This window comes from Leucoraja erinacea, chromosome 7, assembly GCF_028641065.1.
Source record: "Leucoraja erinacea ecotype New England chromosome 7, Leri_hhj_1, whole genome shotgun sequence".
NCBI lineage: Eukaryota > Metazoa > Chordata > Chondrichthyes > Rajiformes > Rajidae > Leucoraja > Leucoraja erinaceus.
Genome location: NC_073383.1, coordinates 20456767 through 20475611, shown reverse-complemented (window position 1 = coordinate 20475611; position 18845 = coordinate 20456767). Strand labels below are relative to the sequence as shown.

Below are 18845 nucleotides of genomic sequence, written 5' to 3'. Positions count from 1 at the left end.
TTACAGTTAAGTCCTTGTAGGATAGTTTTTAGCTGTAGCTTTTAATATTAAATGAGGTGGTAAGTGAGATACCCTGAGAGGGGTACCAATGCCCCACAAAAAAACATGCAACATTCTGGTAAATAAAGTTCAATTAATTTCAATTGGCAGGATTCGAGCTGTTTGAGTGTGTGCAAGAGGGGCAGAGAGACACAGGGTGGTTTTCCTGAAGATCTTGTGGGTATGCGTGAGTGAGTGACGTATATTATTTCATTATGTTTATCCAAAGTTAAGGTTCAAAACTAGTAACCTGTGCAGTTAAATTATTGTCGACTGGGCTTTAGCTGAAGCTTGCAGTTTCAGCTGAGAAAGTAAGCCAGGTGCCTTGAGTAGTTTCAGGATCAGACCTTGACCTGTAATAACCATTGAAAAGGTCCCACTGCACTTGTCAGTCTAGGATGGTATGTTTTACACAGGGGCTTGGTGGGCAGTGGATGGTACATAGTCAGAGCACATTGTTCACTTTCATACTAACCACACAGTTAAAAGAGGATTGATGTCCTGCAACTTCAGCTTAGAGAGCTGGATAGCAAGATCGCACCTACTTTCTCTGAATATAGAATATACAAATGTCATGAACATTGGCGATGCTGTTTATACTGAGGAGGATAGTCGTGTGCTGCAGATTGACATTGATCTGCTGGTGAGATGGTAGAACAATGGCAAAGGGATCCTGTGAGGTGATGTTCTTTGAGGGTAGAGCATGCACAATGAATGGGAGTACAGGTCCTCCTGTACTACCATTCATTGTCTATGTACTACCCTCGGGCTCTCCTTCCTGAGAACCGCTTGTAACCCATACAGTTTACAAGTTGGAATTGAGGCTACAAACCAAATTCCCACGTGGCAGAGGTCTGCAAGGTCATCCCATCAGTCTCCCAAATGCTTGTGTGTAGATGTAGGCTGTACATAAGTCAGCTGTTGGTAACTTGGGGAGGATCTGGATTGAAGAATGGAGAGACCTTGGTGTGCAAATCCTTCAAATTGGATGCAATGTTCCAATTGTTCAGCTTCAATTTCTGATTTATTGACATATACACCAAGGTGCAATGTAATTCCTTGATCAGAAACAAGTTTCTTCAAGTTGATGAAGAAGGCATTTACAGGAGTAATGTGCATGGATCTGGCCATAACCCTCTAGGAAGACAGTGATTTTACTACAGAGGATGCAAACGAGGTTCACCAGGATGGGGCATTTAAATTATGAGGAGAGACTGGATAGGCAGGGTTTGATTTCCCCGAAGTGGAGGAGGCCGAAGGGGAACCTAATGGAAGAGTACAAACTAATGAGGGACATAGATAGAAAGAAACATCTCCCCATAGCAGAAACATCTTGAGGTCATAGTTTCAAGATAGGGATAAGATGTTTCGAATGGAACAGAGGTTTTATCTTTTCAGGTGGTTAGAATCTGAAAGACTGCCTGAGGAGGTGGTGAAGGCAGAGACACACAACATTTAAGAAGGATTTGAACGGCCAATGCATTGCAGTCGATGGACCAGGTGCTAGCTAGTAAATGGGTTTAGTGCAGATGGATACTTGATGGTGGGCATGGGCAGCATGTAGGCTGTACTTCACTCTGGTTCATATCTCTCTGACATGAATTACTTCATAATTTACACACAATAGTCATCAAAGGCACTCAGCCAAAGAAATAGTGAGATTGTTGCCCTAGAAGAAGTAAACAGCAGTGGTGCTTCCTCAACATATTGGGTGGGTGGTGGAGGTGTATAAAATCATGAGGGGAATTGATAAGGTGAATGCACAGAGTATTTTACCCAGAGTAGGAAAATCAAGGACCAGACGACATGGGTTTAAGGTGAGAGGGGAAAGATTTAATACAAACCTAAGAGGCAACTTTTTCACTACGAGGTTGATGGGTATGTGGAAAGAGCTGCCAGAGGAGATAATTGAGGTAGGTGAAATAACAACATTTGAAAGACATTTGGATAGGTACATAAATAGGAAAGGTTTAGAGGGATATGGACCATATGCAGGCAAATGGGACTAGCTCAGATGGGGTATCTTGGTCGGCATGGATAAGTTAGGACGATGGGCTGTATCCATGCTGCATGTATCTACGACTCTAAGCGCCCTTTAGATATGCACATGCGTCTGCAATGAATGGAGGGATATAAATCATGTGCAGGCAGATGAGAATAATTAATTGTTTAAGAAGGAACTGCAGATGCTGGAAAATCGAAGGTACACAAAAAAGCTGGAGAAACTCAGCGGGTGTAGCAGCATCTATGGAGCGAAGGAAATAGGCAATGTTTCGGGCCAAAACCCTTCTTCAGACTTCTGAGAATAATTAACCTTGGCATCGTGTTCAGCCCAGATCGTGTGAGCTGAAGGCCTGTTTCTGTACTGTACTGTTCTATGTTCTAAAGATCTAGCTTCTACTATGGCCATGATCCTTCTCTTTTCCAATAGTTGCTACTTTAAATTTTGCTTCAAGCTGGCGCCAACCCAACACCCAGCAGTTGTGATCTCATTGAGCTGGCTAAGCTGCCAATTACATTATAGATCTGTCACAGTCAGAAATCCAGGAGGATTTTTTTCTAAAATGTAACACAGTGCTAAATAATGGTGGAAATGTGCATGAAATAAAAGTAGCAGCTGAAAATACATTATTTCAAAATCCCTTCTGTTTTTCACATTTTTTTGCTCAGATAGTTTTGCCAAGTGGTAATTGAGGCACAATTTCCCACTGAAACAGATTCCTCATAATAAAAATAATCAATTTAGTTTAAGTGGGATTATCTTGTTCGTATCTGAAATCCCCTTGAATCTGTTGGAGAGGACTACAACTGTGCAGCCTGTGAAGACCGTGTATCAAAGGCAGGAGTTAATAGGATATTATAGTGGCAGATTATTATATCGTGCAATGAATTTTTCCCTCTAGCCACTATGTTGAAGACAAGGGGGGTAAGGAGATAGCGACGTTACGCATGGGAACTCTCCACGAGACATTCAAAGCCATGCAAAGATAAATCTTCAAAACACAGTCTCTTGATTAATAGTTTCTTTATTGTCGAAGTAAAACAGTGAAATATTCATCCAAACGTCTTCTTTTAGTACATTTTAATCTTACTCGGTCAAACTCCGGCATGTGGCTCTGAAATGGTAGAACGCCCTGACATGGTTGAAAGCTATGTCATTGCTCCATGCTTCTTCCAAACTAAACTAAAAAACTACAAGCTTCTGCGCAAGAATCCCAGCACCATACACACATATACACAATCCCAGCAGCATACACACATATACCTCTGACTACGTAAATCCCACCCACATAATAACAGGCAGATAAAATTTAAAGGCAAATGCCATCATTTATAACATACTAAATTAAGTCAAATGGCCACTACAGATATCATTGTTAATCGAGATTGATGCAAAAATCCCTATGTTTCTACCTGCAACATGGAGCAGGCACAACACAATAAATATCAATGGTCTCTTCTTCATTGTTTCCACTTTGCATGGGCCGTTAGGTTTTATAGACAACATATGAATGCTGCTCCTTCAGTGTATTCTTGAAGCCATGCAGGGCTAGAGTAAGTCTTGGGCCAGGTTGACCTGGTATCAAACTATGGAACAGCAGAAGAAAGCATGAAGGTGGTCAACAGTTAATGGGGTAAAACTGCATCTTCACTCATGCGCGCTGCATGTTCAATAACTGAGCACTGCAATTTGGTTCCAGTACACATGTACTTTTGTTTTTACTTTTGTTAATAGCTGGGTGTGAAAATTAGTTATTGCTCAATCGGGTATATTATCTATGCAAATTAATAACAAAAACATCCATGTCCAGTTAGCTTTTAATATGGTAACATGAAAAATTATATACTTGTGAAAAAATAGTGAACCGAAAATAACTTTTAGAGAATGCAGCAATGGGGAAGCAGTAAACATCATTTGAAAATATTGAACAAATCACTTTATAACTATATAAATTTAGAATACATTTCTGTATTTAGGAATAAGCTTTAGGCTGTAATGCAAAATCCTATTTGTTAAATTCGTAAGACATTGGAACAGAATTAGGCCTTTCAGCCCATCAAGTCTACTCTGCCATTTAATCATGGCTGATCTATCTTTCCCTCTCAAGCACATTCTCCTGCCTTCTCCCCATAACCTTTGACACCTTTATTAATCAAGAACCTGTCAATCACTGTTTTAAAAATACTCAATGACTTGACCTCCACCATTGCTTATGGCAATGAATTCCACAGTTACACCACCTTCTGGCTAAAGAAATTCCATATTTTAAGTAGGAAAAATGATTTAGATGCATTATAATCCAAGTTATGGTGATGAATGAAATAACTTTTGCAAGTAGACCATGCCTAGTTTTTAATAGTGCAATACATACTGATTTAGATAAATTAAAATTATCTATTTACATGATTCGTCTGTTGAAATCAACCTTTCATTTATTTTATGGTTCAGTAAAATTGCTTTGATTCTGTAAATGTCTACAAAAGTTGATCCATCATTTTTTTTGTCCCCTTCTCAGGTTTGAACTGGTAAACAAGGAGACAAGCACATTCTGTATTTTTTCTTTGCTGGTGTGCTGATGGGAATAATGAGATAACTTCCCCGTTTAACCGAAGGCCATTGTGCAACTACAGCCGTGTACAACACACCACCAACAGTAGCCATGAGCTCGGAGGAGAAAAACATGTCACCGGCTCACAAGGTATCAACTCCCACTCACAGGAGTGCCTCGTTGTCATCTTCCTCTCTTCGAGAGAGCAGACCGGTAAGGAAACGTAAAGTCCCTCTTCTGTACATGCACTCCTGCTGGACATGCAAGTTTTGAACAAATCTGAATCTGTTTGAATGTTTAAGAATTCACAAAACTGACTCCTGATTTAAGCAGCCTGTCTGAAATATAGTGCAAGAGTCATACAGTGTTGAAACATGCCATTCGGCCTAACTTGCCCATGCTGACCATCATGTCACATCTAATCCAGTCACACCTGGCTGCATCTGGCCCATATCCCTCTAAACCTATCCATGTACCTGTCCAAAAGTTTTGTTTAAACGTTGTGACGGTACCTGCCTCAACTGCCTCCTCTGGCAGCTCGTACCTACCACCCTTCGTATAAAAAAAAGTTTCCCCCCAGGTTCCTATTAAATCTTTTCCCTCCTCACCTTGATGAATTCAATGACTTTGTTCACTCTCCAGAACAATGTATGCTGCTTGACACTACCTCTGATTGACTTTTGCTTCTCCCTCTGCAACCATTCTATTAACAGTTTAAAAATATTGAGGTGAAATTTTATGGTTCTTGTGCTCCCGTAGATGGCTCTGTCGCTAGGCTTTGATGGCTTTTGAAGTATAAATTTTCTGTGGCAACAATAAGTGTGGACGTGTATACGTTAATAGCAAAAATAGGAGAGGGATCATTGTTGGTTTAGTGTTTTGTAGGTGGGAGGTATGAACGGTGATTTGTTTAACTGTGATGTTTATATTCGACTTAAGTGATCATACAAAGGAGAAATTGTGCATTTTGGTGCCGATCAGAAACATCACCTAATCATGTTAACTAGACATGCCGCCTGACCCACTGAGTTATTCCAGCACTTTGTGTCCTTTTGGACCAAGTCGTCTGATTGAAAACAGATGGTTCTGTGTGGAAATGTCTGCACTTTCCTTTGCAACCATGAGGGGGTTTGAGACTCCTGCCTAAGTGCGTGTGAATATGCACGACCCAAACTCCACACCGATCGGCAGCTACAGGTTGCCTGAGCTCTGATACTGGACTCCTCATCAAATCCGTAGGAAAGAACTGCAGATGCTGGCTTAAATCAAAGGTAGACACAAAATGCGGGAGTAACTCAGCAGGTCGACAACATTTCTGGAGAGAAGGAATGGGTGACACTTCGGGTCGAGACCCTTCCTCAGACTGATATCAAGGGAGGGGGCAGGACAAAGATAGAATGTAGACAGTAATGACTAGTGGGAGAACTGGGAAGAAGGAGGGGATGGAGGGAGAAAGCAAGGGCTCTCTGAAGTTAGAAAAGTTAGACGAGCACCAGGCCTTAAACTCAACCACCATTACTGATTTCATCACTTCCGGCTCTCTGCACTCTAAAGCCTCAAACCTTATTGTTCCACAGCCCCGCACGGCCCGATTTCATCTTCTCCCCAAAATCCACAAACATAATTGTCCTGGCAGACCCATTGTTTCTGCTTGTTCGTGTCCCACCAAATTAATCCATCCTATCCCCCCCGGCCCAATCCCTCCCTACCTATGTCCAAGACACCTGAAACGCTCTTCGTCTCCTCCATGACTTCCGTTTTCCAGGCCACCATTCCCTCATCTTTACTATGGATGACCAGTCACTCTGCAACTCCATCCCCCACCAGGAGGGTCTTAAAGCCCTCTGTTTCTTCCTCGACCGCAGAACCAGCCAATTTCCGCCTACCAATACACTCCTCCGCCTACCAGAGCTGGTCCTTACCCTCACCAACTTCTCCTTCGACTGCTCCCACTTCCTCCAAATCCAAGGCGTAGCTATGGGCACTCGCTATGCCTGCCTCTTTGAAGGGTACGTCGAACAATCACTATTCCAGGCGTACACTGGCCCTATCCCCAAACTCTACCTCCGCTACATTGATGACTGCATGGGTGCTACCTCCTGCACCCATGCGGAACTCACTGACTTCATCAACTTCACCACTAATTTCCATCCTGCACTCAAATTCACTTGGACCATTTCCGACATTTCCCTACCATTTCTAGATCTCACCATCTCCATCACAGGAAACAAACTATTGACTGACATCTACTACAAACCCACTGACTCCCATGACTATCTTGACTACATTCCTTCCCACCCTGATTCCTGTATAGACTCTATCCCCTACTCCCAATTCCTCCGTCTACGCCGCATCAAGTTCAAGTTCAAGTAGGTTTATTGTCATGTGTCCCTGTATAGGACAATGAAATTCTTGATTCAGAACATAGTAGGCATTTATTACAAAACAGATAAGTGTGTCCATATACCATGATGTAAATATATACACACATGAATAAATAAACTGATAAAGTGCAAATAGCAGAAAATGGTTATTAATAATCAGAGTTTTGTCCGAGCCAGGTTTAATAGCCTGATGGCTGTGGGGAAGTAGCTATTCCTGAACCTGATTGTTGCAGTCTTCAGGCTCCTGTACCTTCTACCTGAAGGTAGCAGGGAGACGAGTGTGTGGCCAGGATGGTGTGCCCACGATGAGGTGTTCCATACCAGGGCATCGGAGATGTCCTCATTCTTTAGGAAATTGGGGTTCCCCTCTTCCATTATAGATGAGGCTTTCATTAGGGTCCGCTCTTGCTACCTAGTGAGAGCCTCATCTATAATGGAAGAGGAGAACTCCGCTCTCTGCTCTTGCTCCCCCTCCCCCCATTAGTAACAAGGACAGAGTCCCCCCCCCCCCCCCCCTTTGTCCTCGCCTTCCACCGCATACAGCATATAATCCTCCAACATTTTTGCCACCTCCAACGGGATCCCATGACTGGCCACATCTTCCCATCTTTACCCCTTTTTACTTTCCGCAGAGACCGTTCCCTCCGAAACGACCTGGTTAACTCGTCCCTTCCCACCCAAACCACCACCTCCCCAGGTACTTTCCCCTGCAACCGCAGTAGATGCAACTCCCGTCCCTTTACCTCCCCCCTCGAGTCTGTCCAAGGACCCAAACAGTCTTTCCAGGTGAGGCAGAGGTTCACGCACCTCCTCCAACCTCATCTACTGTATCCGCTGTTCCAGGTGTCAACTTCTCTACATCGGCGAGACCAAGCGCAGGCTCGCCGATCATTTCGCTGAACACCTCCGCTCACACCGTCTTAACCTACCTCATCTCCCAGTGGCTCAGTACTTCAACTACCTCTCCCATTCCCAATATGACCTTTCTGTCCTGGGCCTCCTCCATTGTCAGCGTGAGGCCCAGCGCAAATTGGAGGAACAGCACCTCATATTTCGCTTGGGTATTTTACATCCCAGCGGTATGAACATTGACTTCTCTAACTTCAGATAGCCCTTGCTTTCTCTCTCCCATTAGTCTTATTGTATCCGACAACATTCTGTCCTTGTCCTGCCCCCTCCCCTGACATCAGTCAGAGGAAGGGTCTCGTCCTGAAGCGTCACCCATTCCTTCTCTCCAGAGATGCTGCCTGACCCGCTGAGTTACCCTCTGAACCGCATTTTGTTTATGCTCATCAAATCCAACAGCTGACCACAAATTTGAGCAGTTTCCCAAGTTTGGTTACAGTTACAATGTTAGAAAGAAAACGACGTGCAGTTTTTCAAAGAACTCAATGATTATTTCAGCATTCTCAGATAATCAGCCTTCCCAGTGTGTCAGAATGGGCTTTTTCGATGTAAGCTCATCAACCTGTAATGTTTCTCTCTTGCTGCACAAACCATGCCGACCCTGCTAAAGATAGTGGGTTCCTTGATGCCATTGCAGCCATTGAAAGAGGTGATTAGAGCTGGCTGCATACTGTGCCTATTACATAGTGTAGGCGACAGGAAATAGGCATGCTGTTTGCATTAATGAGTGTGGTGTGGTCGTGCACTATGATCTCCACATCCTTTCTATAGAAGCCATCCAATTTAGCACTCAATTCTGTCGAAACTGACCGATTTTGAATTTTTAAGTTTAGTAATGACATGTCAATTAAATTTAAGGCTTCATAAGTTAGGCCATTAGAGCAAAATTAGGCCATTCGGCACATCAAGACTTCTCTGCTGTTCAATCATGGCTGGTCTATCTTCTCCTCTCAACCTCATTCTCCTCATAACCCCTGACACCTGTACTAATCAAGAATCTATCAATCTCCTCATTAAAAATATCCATTGGCTTGGCCTCCACAGCCGTCTGTGGCAATGAATTCACAGATTCATCATCTTAATATATTCTGCAGAAGATAAACTGATGTGAACCTTTTGTTCTTGGAAAATTATGTTCCTTTCCAGCCAGAATAAGTTATTTTTTTAGGCAAAACACTTTCATAACAGCACATGAATTGTCATGGAACACTGTCAAGCAATGATGAATATAGATGAGGAAACTTATTGGGAAATAATTTGGGGTTAGAATTATCATTGACAAATTCCCATAAGTTTGGGTAGGTGCCTCTATTTATCCTGGTTTTAGTTGACGACTGAACAAATTTGCTTCGCTTTTTTGGTCTTTTAGTTGCTAATTATGTTTTATGGAAAATATTCCTCTTCTCTTGAGGAATAGAGGAATTATCATTCATCTTTTAACACCTAAATATTTCCAACTTTCTCCATGCAGGAGTACATAGAACATGGAACAGCACAGTACAGGCTCTTTGGCCCATAATGTCTGTGCTGACCTTGCTGCCAGTTTTCACTAATCCTACCTGCTTGCACATAACCTGTTTCCCTCCATCCCCCACCCTGTTCTAGATTAGTTGCAAAGGTAGGCCAAGGGGATGGCAAATGGAATTAACTGCGACATGTGTGAGGTATTGAACTTTGGTTTGTCAAACCAGGGCTGGATTTACACAGTAAATGGTAGAGTTGTGGAAAGTGTTGTGGAGCAGAGAGATCTGGAAGTACAGGTGCATGGATCTCTGAAAGTGGTAGGTTGGGTGGACAGGGTGGTGAAGAAAGCATTTGGCACGTTTGCCTTCATTGGGAAGGGTATGAAGTAGAAAAATTGGAATCATGGTGCAGCTGAACAAGCTGTTGGTGTGACCACACTTGGAGAACCATGTTCAGTTCTGGTCAATCAGTAATAGGAAGGATGCCATCAAGTTGGAAAGGGTAGTCCATATCTGGAATGAGTTATCAGAGGAAGGTATAGAAGTGGATATAATTATGATATTTAAAAGACATATGGACAGATATATGGATAGGAATGATTTAGAGAGTGATGGGCCAAACACCGGCAAATGGGACTAGTTCATTCCACCAACTTGGTTGACATGGACAAGATGGGCCAAAGAGCCTATTTCAGTGTTGTTAAGTCTTCGACTCTCAAATGCCTCCGCATCATGCCTGTAATGTGGTGACCAGAACTGCACACAATACTTTAACCAGTATTTGAAATAGCTGTAACATAACTTGCTGTGTTTTATACTCGATGCCCAAACTAAAAAGGCAAGTAGAGTAGCCACGCACTGCATTTACCACCCTCTTGACTTGTGTGCCACTATCAGGGAGCTATGGACATGCACCTCAAGATCCCTCTCTACATCAATGCTCCAAAGGATCCTGCCATTTACTGTATTTACTTTATGTTATTCTTTGTTAATAACATTCACAATTTGTAAGCATATTGCACACTGAGATTGGTGAAATGCATTATGACTGTTATCCAAGCAGTTAGCTACTTGTCGGTAATCTTATCACTGTATCCAAAGCCTGCTTCAGGAACCTCTACTCTAAATAACATTTATGTTTTAATATGAAAATAGCTATTGATGTAGTTGCTGAGTTTCTATCAGTGATTGCAATCATTTTCCAAGCTGTATCTGTAACTTGTTAAAATCTTAAGTTTGATAGATGTTGCTTCCTTTCCATTCCTGTACTGGTCCAAGTGTTGCAACCTATATTATGTGATGGAATTCAATAAGCTGAACCAATCTTGACCCAGCCCACACCTTGAATAAACTTCCTTGTGCTATTCTTGTGGCTACACATACCGTTTCTGTGGCTGTGTAGCTCTCAACTGCCTTAACCAGAGATCAAGCATTCTGCTTTCAACTGTCTGGGGGCTATTTGATGGCCAGTTGATTTGAGTTGAGTTAGCCAACATGGAACCAGGCCCTTCAGCCCACCACGTCCACGCCAGCCATGGATAACCCATTCACACAGCTTCTGGGTTATCCCATTTTTGCATCTAATCCTTATACACTAGGGTTGATTTACAAAGACCAATTAACCATAAACCTGCATGACTCTGAGATGTGTGAGGAAACGTGAGCAGCGGGAGGAAACCCCCAAGAACGTGCAAACTCCACACAGATGGCAACTGAAGTCAGGATTGAACCCGGGTCTCTGGTGCTGTGATGCAGTGGATCTACCAGTTACGCACTGTGCCGCCAGTAATATTATACGTTATGTTGTTGTCCAATTGCATTGGCTCATTGAAAATTTTACATTTATGATTACTGATGAAATTTGTACACCTTTCCTCCCATCTCCGAGGTACAATGTCTCTCTTCACCATGACCCTGAAACAAACTGATAGCTCTCCCAACCCCCCACCAGTAATATTGCCTAGACCCACGTGCTGCCAGGAGCAAAGTCTCATACTTAAAAATTTTAATCATAGGTTTTTGATGTTATAGTATATTAAATCAACCCATTAATATTGGTGGGGGGCAGAGAGGGGTCGGTGGTTGGTGGTTATGGTGATGATAACCATATATAACCATATAAAAATTACAGCATGGAAACAGGCCATCTCGGCCCTTCAAGTCCGTGCCGAACACTTTTTTTTTTCCCCCTAGTCCCATTTACCTGCACTCAGACCATAACCCTCCATTCCTTTCCCGTCCATATACCTATCCAATTTATTTTTAAATGATAAAATCGAACCTGCCTCCACCACTGGAAGCTCATTCCACACAGCTACCACTCTCTGAGTAAAGAAGTTCCCCCTAATGTTGCCCCTAAACTTTTGAAATTATTATAATTTTTTGTACTAAGTTTGTACGTATTCTATAGCGGCTACAAATATTAGAGTTGAAACCGTCACTGTGCTTCGTATTCGACATCCTTCAGTGATTTTTGCTTTTTTTTTGCTGTCATTTACAAAGCCAGTAATAACAATTGACAGTGTTATTTGTAAACCATAGATGCAATGTCAGGCACCCAACTCATCTCAATTGCTTTATTGCAGAGTAATTGTTTTTGTGATAACTTGCAGGATGGTGACAATTGGGAAATCATTGAAGGATTAAAAATTGGACAGACGAATGTCCAGAAACCAGACAAACACGAGGGGTTCATGTTGAAAAGAAGAAAATGGCCCTTAAAAGGATGGCATAAGGTAAGCTTGAACGAAAGGCATTCTCAAGCAAGCTCAATTTATTAGTTATTGCTGCCGGAGGATTCAAAATACTCTAAAGTTTAAACATATTCTTGCATTGTGATTAGCAACCCTAATTCCAAAAGAAAGCTAGGAAATACTTAATCAGTTCATAAATTATAGCAGCAGTATTGGATGATTCGGCCCATCAAGTCTACTCCGCCATTCAATCATGACTGATCAATCTTTCCCCCTTAACCACATTCTCCTGCCTTTGTCCTGTAACCCTTGACACCCTTACTAGTCAAGAATCGATCAATCTCTGTCTTAAAATTATCCATTGACTTGGCCTCCACAGCCATCTGTGGCAATTAATTCTGCAGATTCACCACCCTCTGACTAAAGAAATTCCTTATTTCTTTCTAAATGTGCGTGAGCAGATCAGGCAGTATCTGGATGTGAGTGAAAGTCAATATTTAAGATTGATGACTTTTCTTCAGAAATAAGATAGAAATAAACCAGGTTTTAGGTTGCAGAAAAGGGAGATCAAAGAGTGGTGCAGCTGTAAAGTTGCTGCCGTAAGGCCCTGTCCCACTTACGTGTCATTGGCACGCTAATTACACGACTGTGTCGTCGCGTTGAGGCGTGACGGTCCCGCAAGAGTTGCGCGCGTCATTATGCGCCCGCACAGCCGTCTGGAGCGCGTGACGTCATTTGAAGATGGACACAAAATGTAGGAGTAACTCAGCGGGACTGGCAGCATCTCTGGAGAGAAGGAATGGATGATGTTTCGGGTCGAGACTCTTCTTCAGTTTGAAAGAAGGGTCTTGACCTGAAACGTCATCCATTCCTTCTCTCCAGAGATGCTGCCGGTCCCGCTGAGTTACTCCTGCATTTTGTGTCTATCTTCAATTTTCTTGGCCCAGCTCTGTGAGTAGAAGTGGGGACGGATCCGGCTCCGCAACGGCTGTGAACCCCAGGCCGAGCTCGTCGATCATTTGCCTGCTTCTGCTGCTGTTGGAGGTGAGACGTTGCATTGTGCCTGGGACTTGGGCCTGTCCCACTTTGGCTGTCAGTTACGTGACAGGCTGGTGGCGCGCGAAGATTTAGTTCGGTACAAAATCCCGGAGCGCCGCGCGATGCCGCGCACAACTCCATACCCCCCCGCGCTTCTCAGTGGGACCGACCCCGTGCGGCCACACGATGCCCGTGCGCCTCAACGCCACGACGAGGTCGCGTAATTTGCGTGTCAAGGGACACGTAAGTGGGACAAGGCCTTTACAGTTGTTGGAGGTGCAAAGGGATTTGGGAGTGCTGGCACAGAATTCTAACAGGTTTAATTTGCATGTTGAATTGGTAGCAAGGATGCATTGAATTGGTAGCAAGGATGCAAGAATATTTAAAAAAGGGATGTAATGCTGAGGCTTTATGTCACTTTATAAGTCACTTATTGAATTTGGAGTATTGTGAGCAGTTTTAGGTCCCATATCTGAGGAAGAATGTGCTGGTGTTGGAGAGATTCCAGAGGAGGTTTGTGAGAATGATCCCTGGGATGATTGGGTTAATGTATAATGAGCGTTTGATGGCTCAGGGCTTGTACTCTCTGGAGTTTAGAAGGATAAAGGGGGGGTGGGGGATCTCAGAAACTTACTGACTAGTGAAAGGCCTGGATAGAGTGGATGTGCAGAGGTTGTTTCCACTAGTGAGAGGGTCTAGAACCAGAGGGCATTATCTCAGAATAAAAGGATGTCCCGTTAGAAAGGAGATGAGGAATTTATTTAGTCAAAGGGTGATGAATTTGTGGCATTCTTTGCCACAGACGGCAGTGGAGGTAAGTAGTAAGGTTGTCAAGGTTTATGAGGAAGAAGGCAGGAGAATGTAGTTGAGAGAGAAAGGTAGATCAGCCATGCTTGAATGGCGGGGTAAACTCAAAGGGCCGAATGGCCTGCTTCTGCACCAAGGCTTATGGACTTATGAACGTACAATGCAAGAGACCCAGGTTTTATCCTGACTATGGGTGCTGTCTGTATGGAGTTTGTATGTTCTCCCTGTGACCACGTGGGTTTTCTCTGGGTGCTCCTGTTTCCTCACATACTCCAAAGATGTAAATTGTCCCTAGCGTGTAGGATAGTGCTAGAGTATGTGGGGATCGCTGGTCGGAGCGGACTCTGTGGGCCAAAGGGCCTGTTTCCATGCTGTATCTCTAAAGTCTAAAGAACGTAGAATCAAAGCAAAGTGAGCATGAATGAAGCACAGAGTCTTGGTGCCAGCTGAAAGAGGGTGATCTAGGGTGTTAAGCCACAGAAAGTCTGTCTGCAATAAATGTAAATAGTGGATATATGACAACAAAGAGATAAAATAAAAATGCTGGAGCAGTGGGATTGTAGCTGCTGCAAACATTAAACAGGAACAGCGAATCTTGGAAATACTCAGAGGTTTAGGCAACTTTTGCAGAGAAAAATTAAAAAGTTAAAGTTAAAGCCCTTTCTTCTGAACTAAAGGTTTATTTTGATATATCCCAGTTCTGATATAAACAGGAAAGATTAGTTATGCAAATTTTTTTAATGCTTTGCTGAGTCCTGAGGACTGTACTGTACTTGGAAGATGAGTTGCTGTTCCTCGGGATCACGTTGGGTTTTGTTGGGAGAGTGTCGGAGCACACAGACAAATCATATGGGGAAAGGACTGAAGGATTATGGTGATGGGGCTGGAAGTTGAGGGCTCCACACTGAATCGAACAATCACAGATGATAGTCAACATAGATCATAAATAGCTGAGCGTAACTTGGGAAATTGCATTTTCAAAACTGTCACCATCAAATTTTAACCCTAGATATTTATTTAGAACTGGTTTGCAGGCATTGTAATTATAGTTTGGATATATTAACTTCAAAAGCATATTTCTTGTTGCTCAAAGGCCAGTTTAGTTTATTGACGTGTACCGAGGTACAGTGAAAACGTTTTTGTTGCGTGCTAATCAGGAAAGACAAAGCCTGCTTAGTATCAAGTCATCCACACTGTACAGATACATGATAAAGGGAACTACATTGTGCAAGGTAAAGTCCGATTAAAGATGGTCTGAGGGTAGTTAATAGCTCGGGACTAGTCTCTAGTTGTTGATAGGATGGTTCAGTTGCCTGATTTAGTTTAGTTTGGAGATACAGCGCAGAAACAGGCCCTTCGCCCGTTGAGTCCGGGCCGACCAGCAATCCCCGCACATAACACTATCCTGCACACACAGGGACAATTTACACATACACCAAGCCAATTAACCTACATACCTGTACGTCTTTGGAGTGTGGGAAGAAACCGAAGATCCCGGAGAAAACTCACGAGGAGAACGTACAAATTCCGTACAGACAGCACCTGTAGTCGGGATTGAACCTGGGTCTCCGGCGCTGTGAGGCAGCAACTCTACCACTGTGCCACCCCTGATAACAGCTGGGAAGAAGCTGTCCTTAAATCTGCATATCCAAGGCACTTTGTTAATGTTGTACTAACATGACATTTTTTTTTGATGAAATGTTTGTTAGTCCTTGGTATCTGTAACTTCAGAAAATTGGTATGTTTATCCATTAATCAAAATTTGTTTCTTTGCAGCGCTTCTTTGTCCTTGAAAATGGAATGTTAAAATACTCCAAGACACCAATTGATGTGAGTAGGAATTGAAATGCACTCTCAACGAAGCAATAAATCAAAAACAAAACTGCAGATGCTGGGGTTCCGAAATATAAACGCAACCTCTATCTGAGCAAGTAACTAAGGATTCTAGACATGAAACATTAACTTGTTTTCTGTTTTTTTTATCTGCAATAACTTTTGATTATACCAATTAACTATTCAGGTTCACATTGTAACTTTTAAAGTTTTTTTTTTTAATTTTAATTTTAATTTTTTATATATAATATTTTTATTAGAAGCATATACATATATATAATCAAAAAAAGTTTTTTTTTAACATTTGTTTTATTATGTGTATAAAAGTGTGCCACATCGATTTAGATAATCAATTTTTATAAATGAGTCGTGTTTAATGGTGGTCAGTTAAAGCAGATTAATTGACTTCATGGTGCCATTGAGCGCAGTTGGATTTTTGCACCTTGACCAGTCAGTGGTTTGTGTACAGGAGTTGGGATGACATATTATAACTCTACAAGTCTACCAGACTTGAAGAATTGTGTGCAGTTCTGGTTGCCCTTCCTCTCGGAAGGATGTCATGAAACTGGAAAGGATGCAGAAAGATTCACAATGATGTTGCTAGGACAGGAAGGCTTGAGTTGGAAGGAGAGCCGAGATAGGCTGAGACTTTTCTCTGGAACAGATGAGATTGAGGGGTAACCTCATAAAGGTATATAACATCACGAGGGGTGTAGATCAAGTGGATGACCATAATATTTTTCCCTGGGTAGAAGAGCCTGTAACTGGAGAACATAAATTTAATGTGAGGGAAAAGGTTTAAAGAGGACATGAGGGACAACCTTTCACACAGAGAATTGTGTGTATATAATATAGAACAAACTGCCAGAGAAAGCTGTCAAAGAGATTTGGATAGGTACATGGACAGAAAAGGTCTAGAGGGACATAGGCCAAATGCAGGCAAATGGGGCCAGTTCAGACATACAGTACATCTTGTTTAAGAGGGAACTGCAGATGCTGGAGAATCGAAGGTTACACAAAAAAGCTTTCGAAAAGAAAAAGAATTACACAATCGTTTCGCTGAACACCTCCGCTCGGTCCGCAATAACCAAGCTGACCTCCCGGTGGCTCAGCACTTCAACTCCCCCTCCCACTCCGTCTCCGACCTCTCTGTCCTGGGTCTCCTCCATGGCCACAGCAGCAGCACCGGAAATTGGAGGAACAGCACCTCATATTGAATTCTCCCAATTTTGTTAGCCCTTGCTGTCTCCTCCCCTTCCTCCGCCCCCCTGCTGTCTCCTCCCATCCCCCAGCCTTCGGGCTCCTCCTCCTTTTCCCTTTCTTGTCCCCGCCCCCGATCAGTCTGAAGAAGGGTTTCGGCCCGAAACGTTGCCTATTTCCTTCGCTCCATAGATGCTGCTGCACCCGCTGAGTTTCTCCAGCTTTTTTGTGTAACATACAGTACATCTTGATTGGCATGATGAGTTGGGCTAAAGGACCTTTAGTTGTGTTGAATGACACCACCTCATAACACACCGAATGTAATTTAGACATAACGCTTGTAATTTAGAACTCACCCTTGGATTCCGGCACCACTGTTTAGTTTCTGCAGGGTATTATTCTGCTTCTGAAATTACACTTCAGTGAAACCAAATTTAGAAAATATATGCCTCAACAGTGACTGTAATGGCCTGTTTCCCAGTGGTAATCTTGGCTTATGTACAGTGCCCTCCATAATGTTTGGGACCAAGACCCATCATTTATTTATTTGCCTCTGTACTCCACAATTTGAGATTTGTAATAGAATAAATCGCATGTGGTTAAAGTGCACATTGTCAGATTTGGTAATTGCTCAGGTATATTTAATTGCCTCCTTAATGCAGGTATAAGAGAGCTCTCAGCACCTAGTCATCCAGTCTTTCCATCACCTATGGAAACTTTTATTGCTGTTAATCAACACGAGGACCAAAGTTGTGCCAATGAAAGTTAAAGAAGCCATTATGAGACTGAGAAACAAGATTAAAACTGTTAGAGACATCAGCCAAACTTTAGGCTTTCCAAAATCAACTGTTTGGAACATCGTTAAGAAGAAAGAGAGCACTGGTGAGCTTACTAATCGCCAAAGGACTGGCAGGCCAAGAAAAATCTCCACAGCTGATGACAGAAGAACTCTCTCTATAATAATAAAGAAAAATCCTCAAACACCTGTCCGACAGATCAGAAACGCTCTTCAGGAGTCGGGTGTGGATTTGTCAATGACCACTGTCTGCATTTCATGAATCGAAATACAGAGGCTACACTGCAAGATGCAAACCACTGGTTAGCTGCCAAAATAGGATGGCCAGGTTACAGTTTGCCAAGAAGTACTTAAAAGAGTAGCCACAGTTCTGGAAAAAGGTCTTGTGGATAGATGAGACGAAGATTAACTTGTACCAGAGTGATGGCTAGAGCAAAGTATGGAGGAGAGAAGGAACTGCCCAAGATCCAAAGCATACCACCTCATCTGTGAAACATGGTGGTGGGGGTGTTACGGCCTGGACATGTATGGCTGCTGAAGGTGCTGGCTCCCTTATCTTCATTGATGATACAACTGCTGATGGCAGTAGCATAATGAATTCTGAAGTGTATAGACACATCCTATCTGCTCAAGTTCAAACAAATGCCTCAAAACTCATTGGCCAGCAGTTCATTTTACAGCAAGACAATGATCCCAAACATACTGCTAAAGCAACAGAGAAGTTTTTCAAAGCTTAAAAAATGGTCAATTCTTGAGTGGCCAAGTCAATCACCTGATCTGAACCCAATTGAGCATGCCTTTTATATGCTGAAGAAAAAACTGAAGGGGACTAGCCCCCAAAACAAGCATAAGCTAAAGATGGCTACAATACAGGCCTGGCAGAGCATCACCAGAGAAGACACCCAGCAACTGGTGATGTCCATGAATCGCAGACTTCAAGCAGTCATTGCATGCAAAGGATATGCAACAAAATACTCAACATGACTACTTTAATTTACGTTACATTGCTGTGTCCCAAACATTATGGTGCCCTGAAATGGGAGGGGGGACTATGAATAAACACTGCTGTAATTTCTACATGGTGAAACCAAAATGTATAAAAGCACCCTTTATTAAAATCTGACAATGTGCACTTT

At 42.7% G+C, this 18845-nt stretch overlaps 1 protein-coding gene across 2 annotated transcripts in view; it reads left to right on the top strand.

The window, feature by feature from the left end:
• Positions 1-18845, top strand: part of osbpl6 (oxysterol binding protein-like 6) — a 119411-nt gene that overhangs the window by 49322 nt on the left and 51244 nt on the right. For both annotated transcript variants that reach the window (XM_055637894.1, XM_055637895.1), the window contains exons 2-4: positions 4557-4802; positions 11955-12077; positions 15657-15710. In XM_055637894.1, the coding sequence (XP_055493869.1) occupies positions 4701-4802; positions 11955-12077; positions 15657-15710 (279 nt within the window). In that variant the 5' untranslated portion in view covers positions 4557-4700. The remainder of the gene's footprint in view (positions 1-4556; positions 4803-11954; positions 12078-15656; positions 15711-18845) is intronic.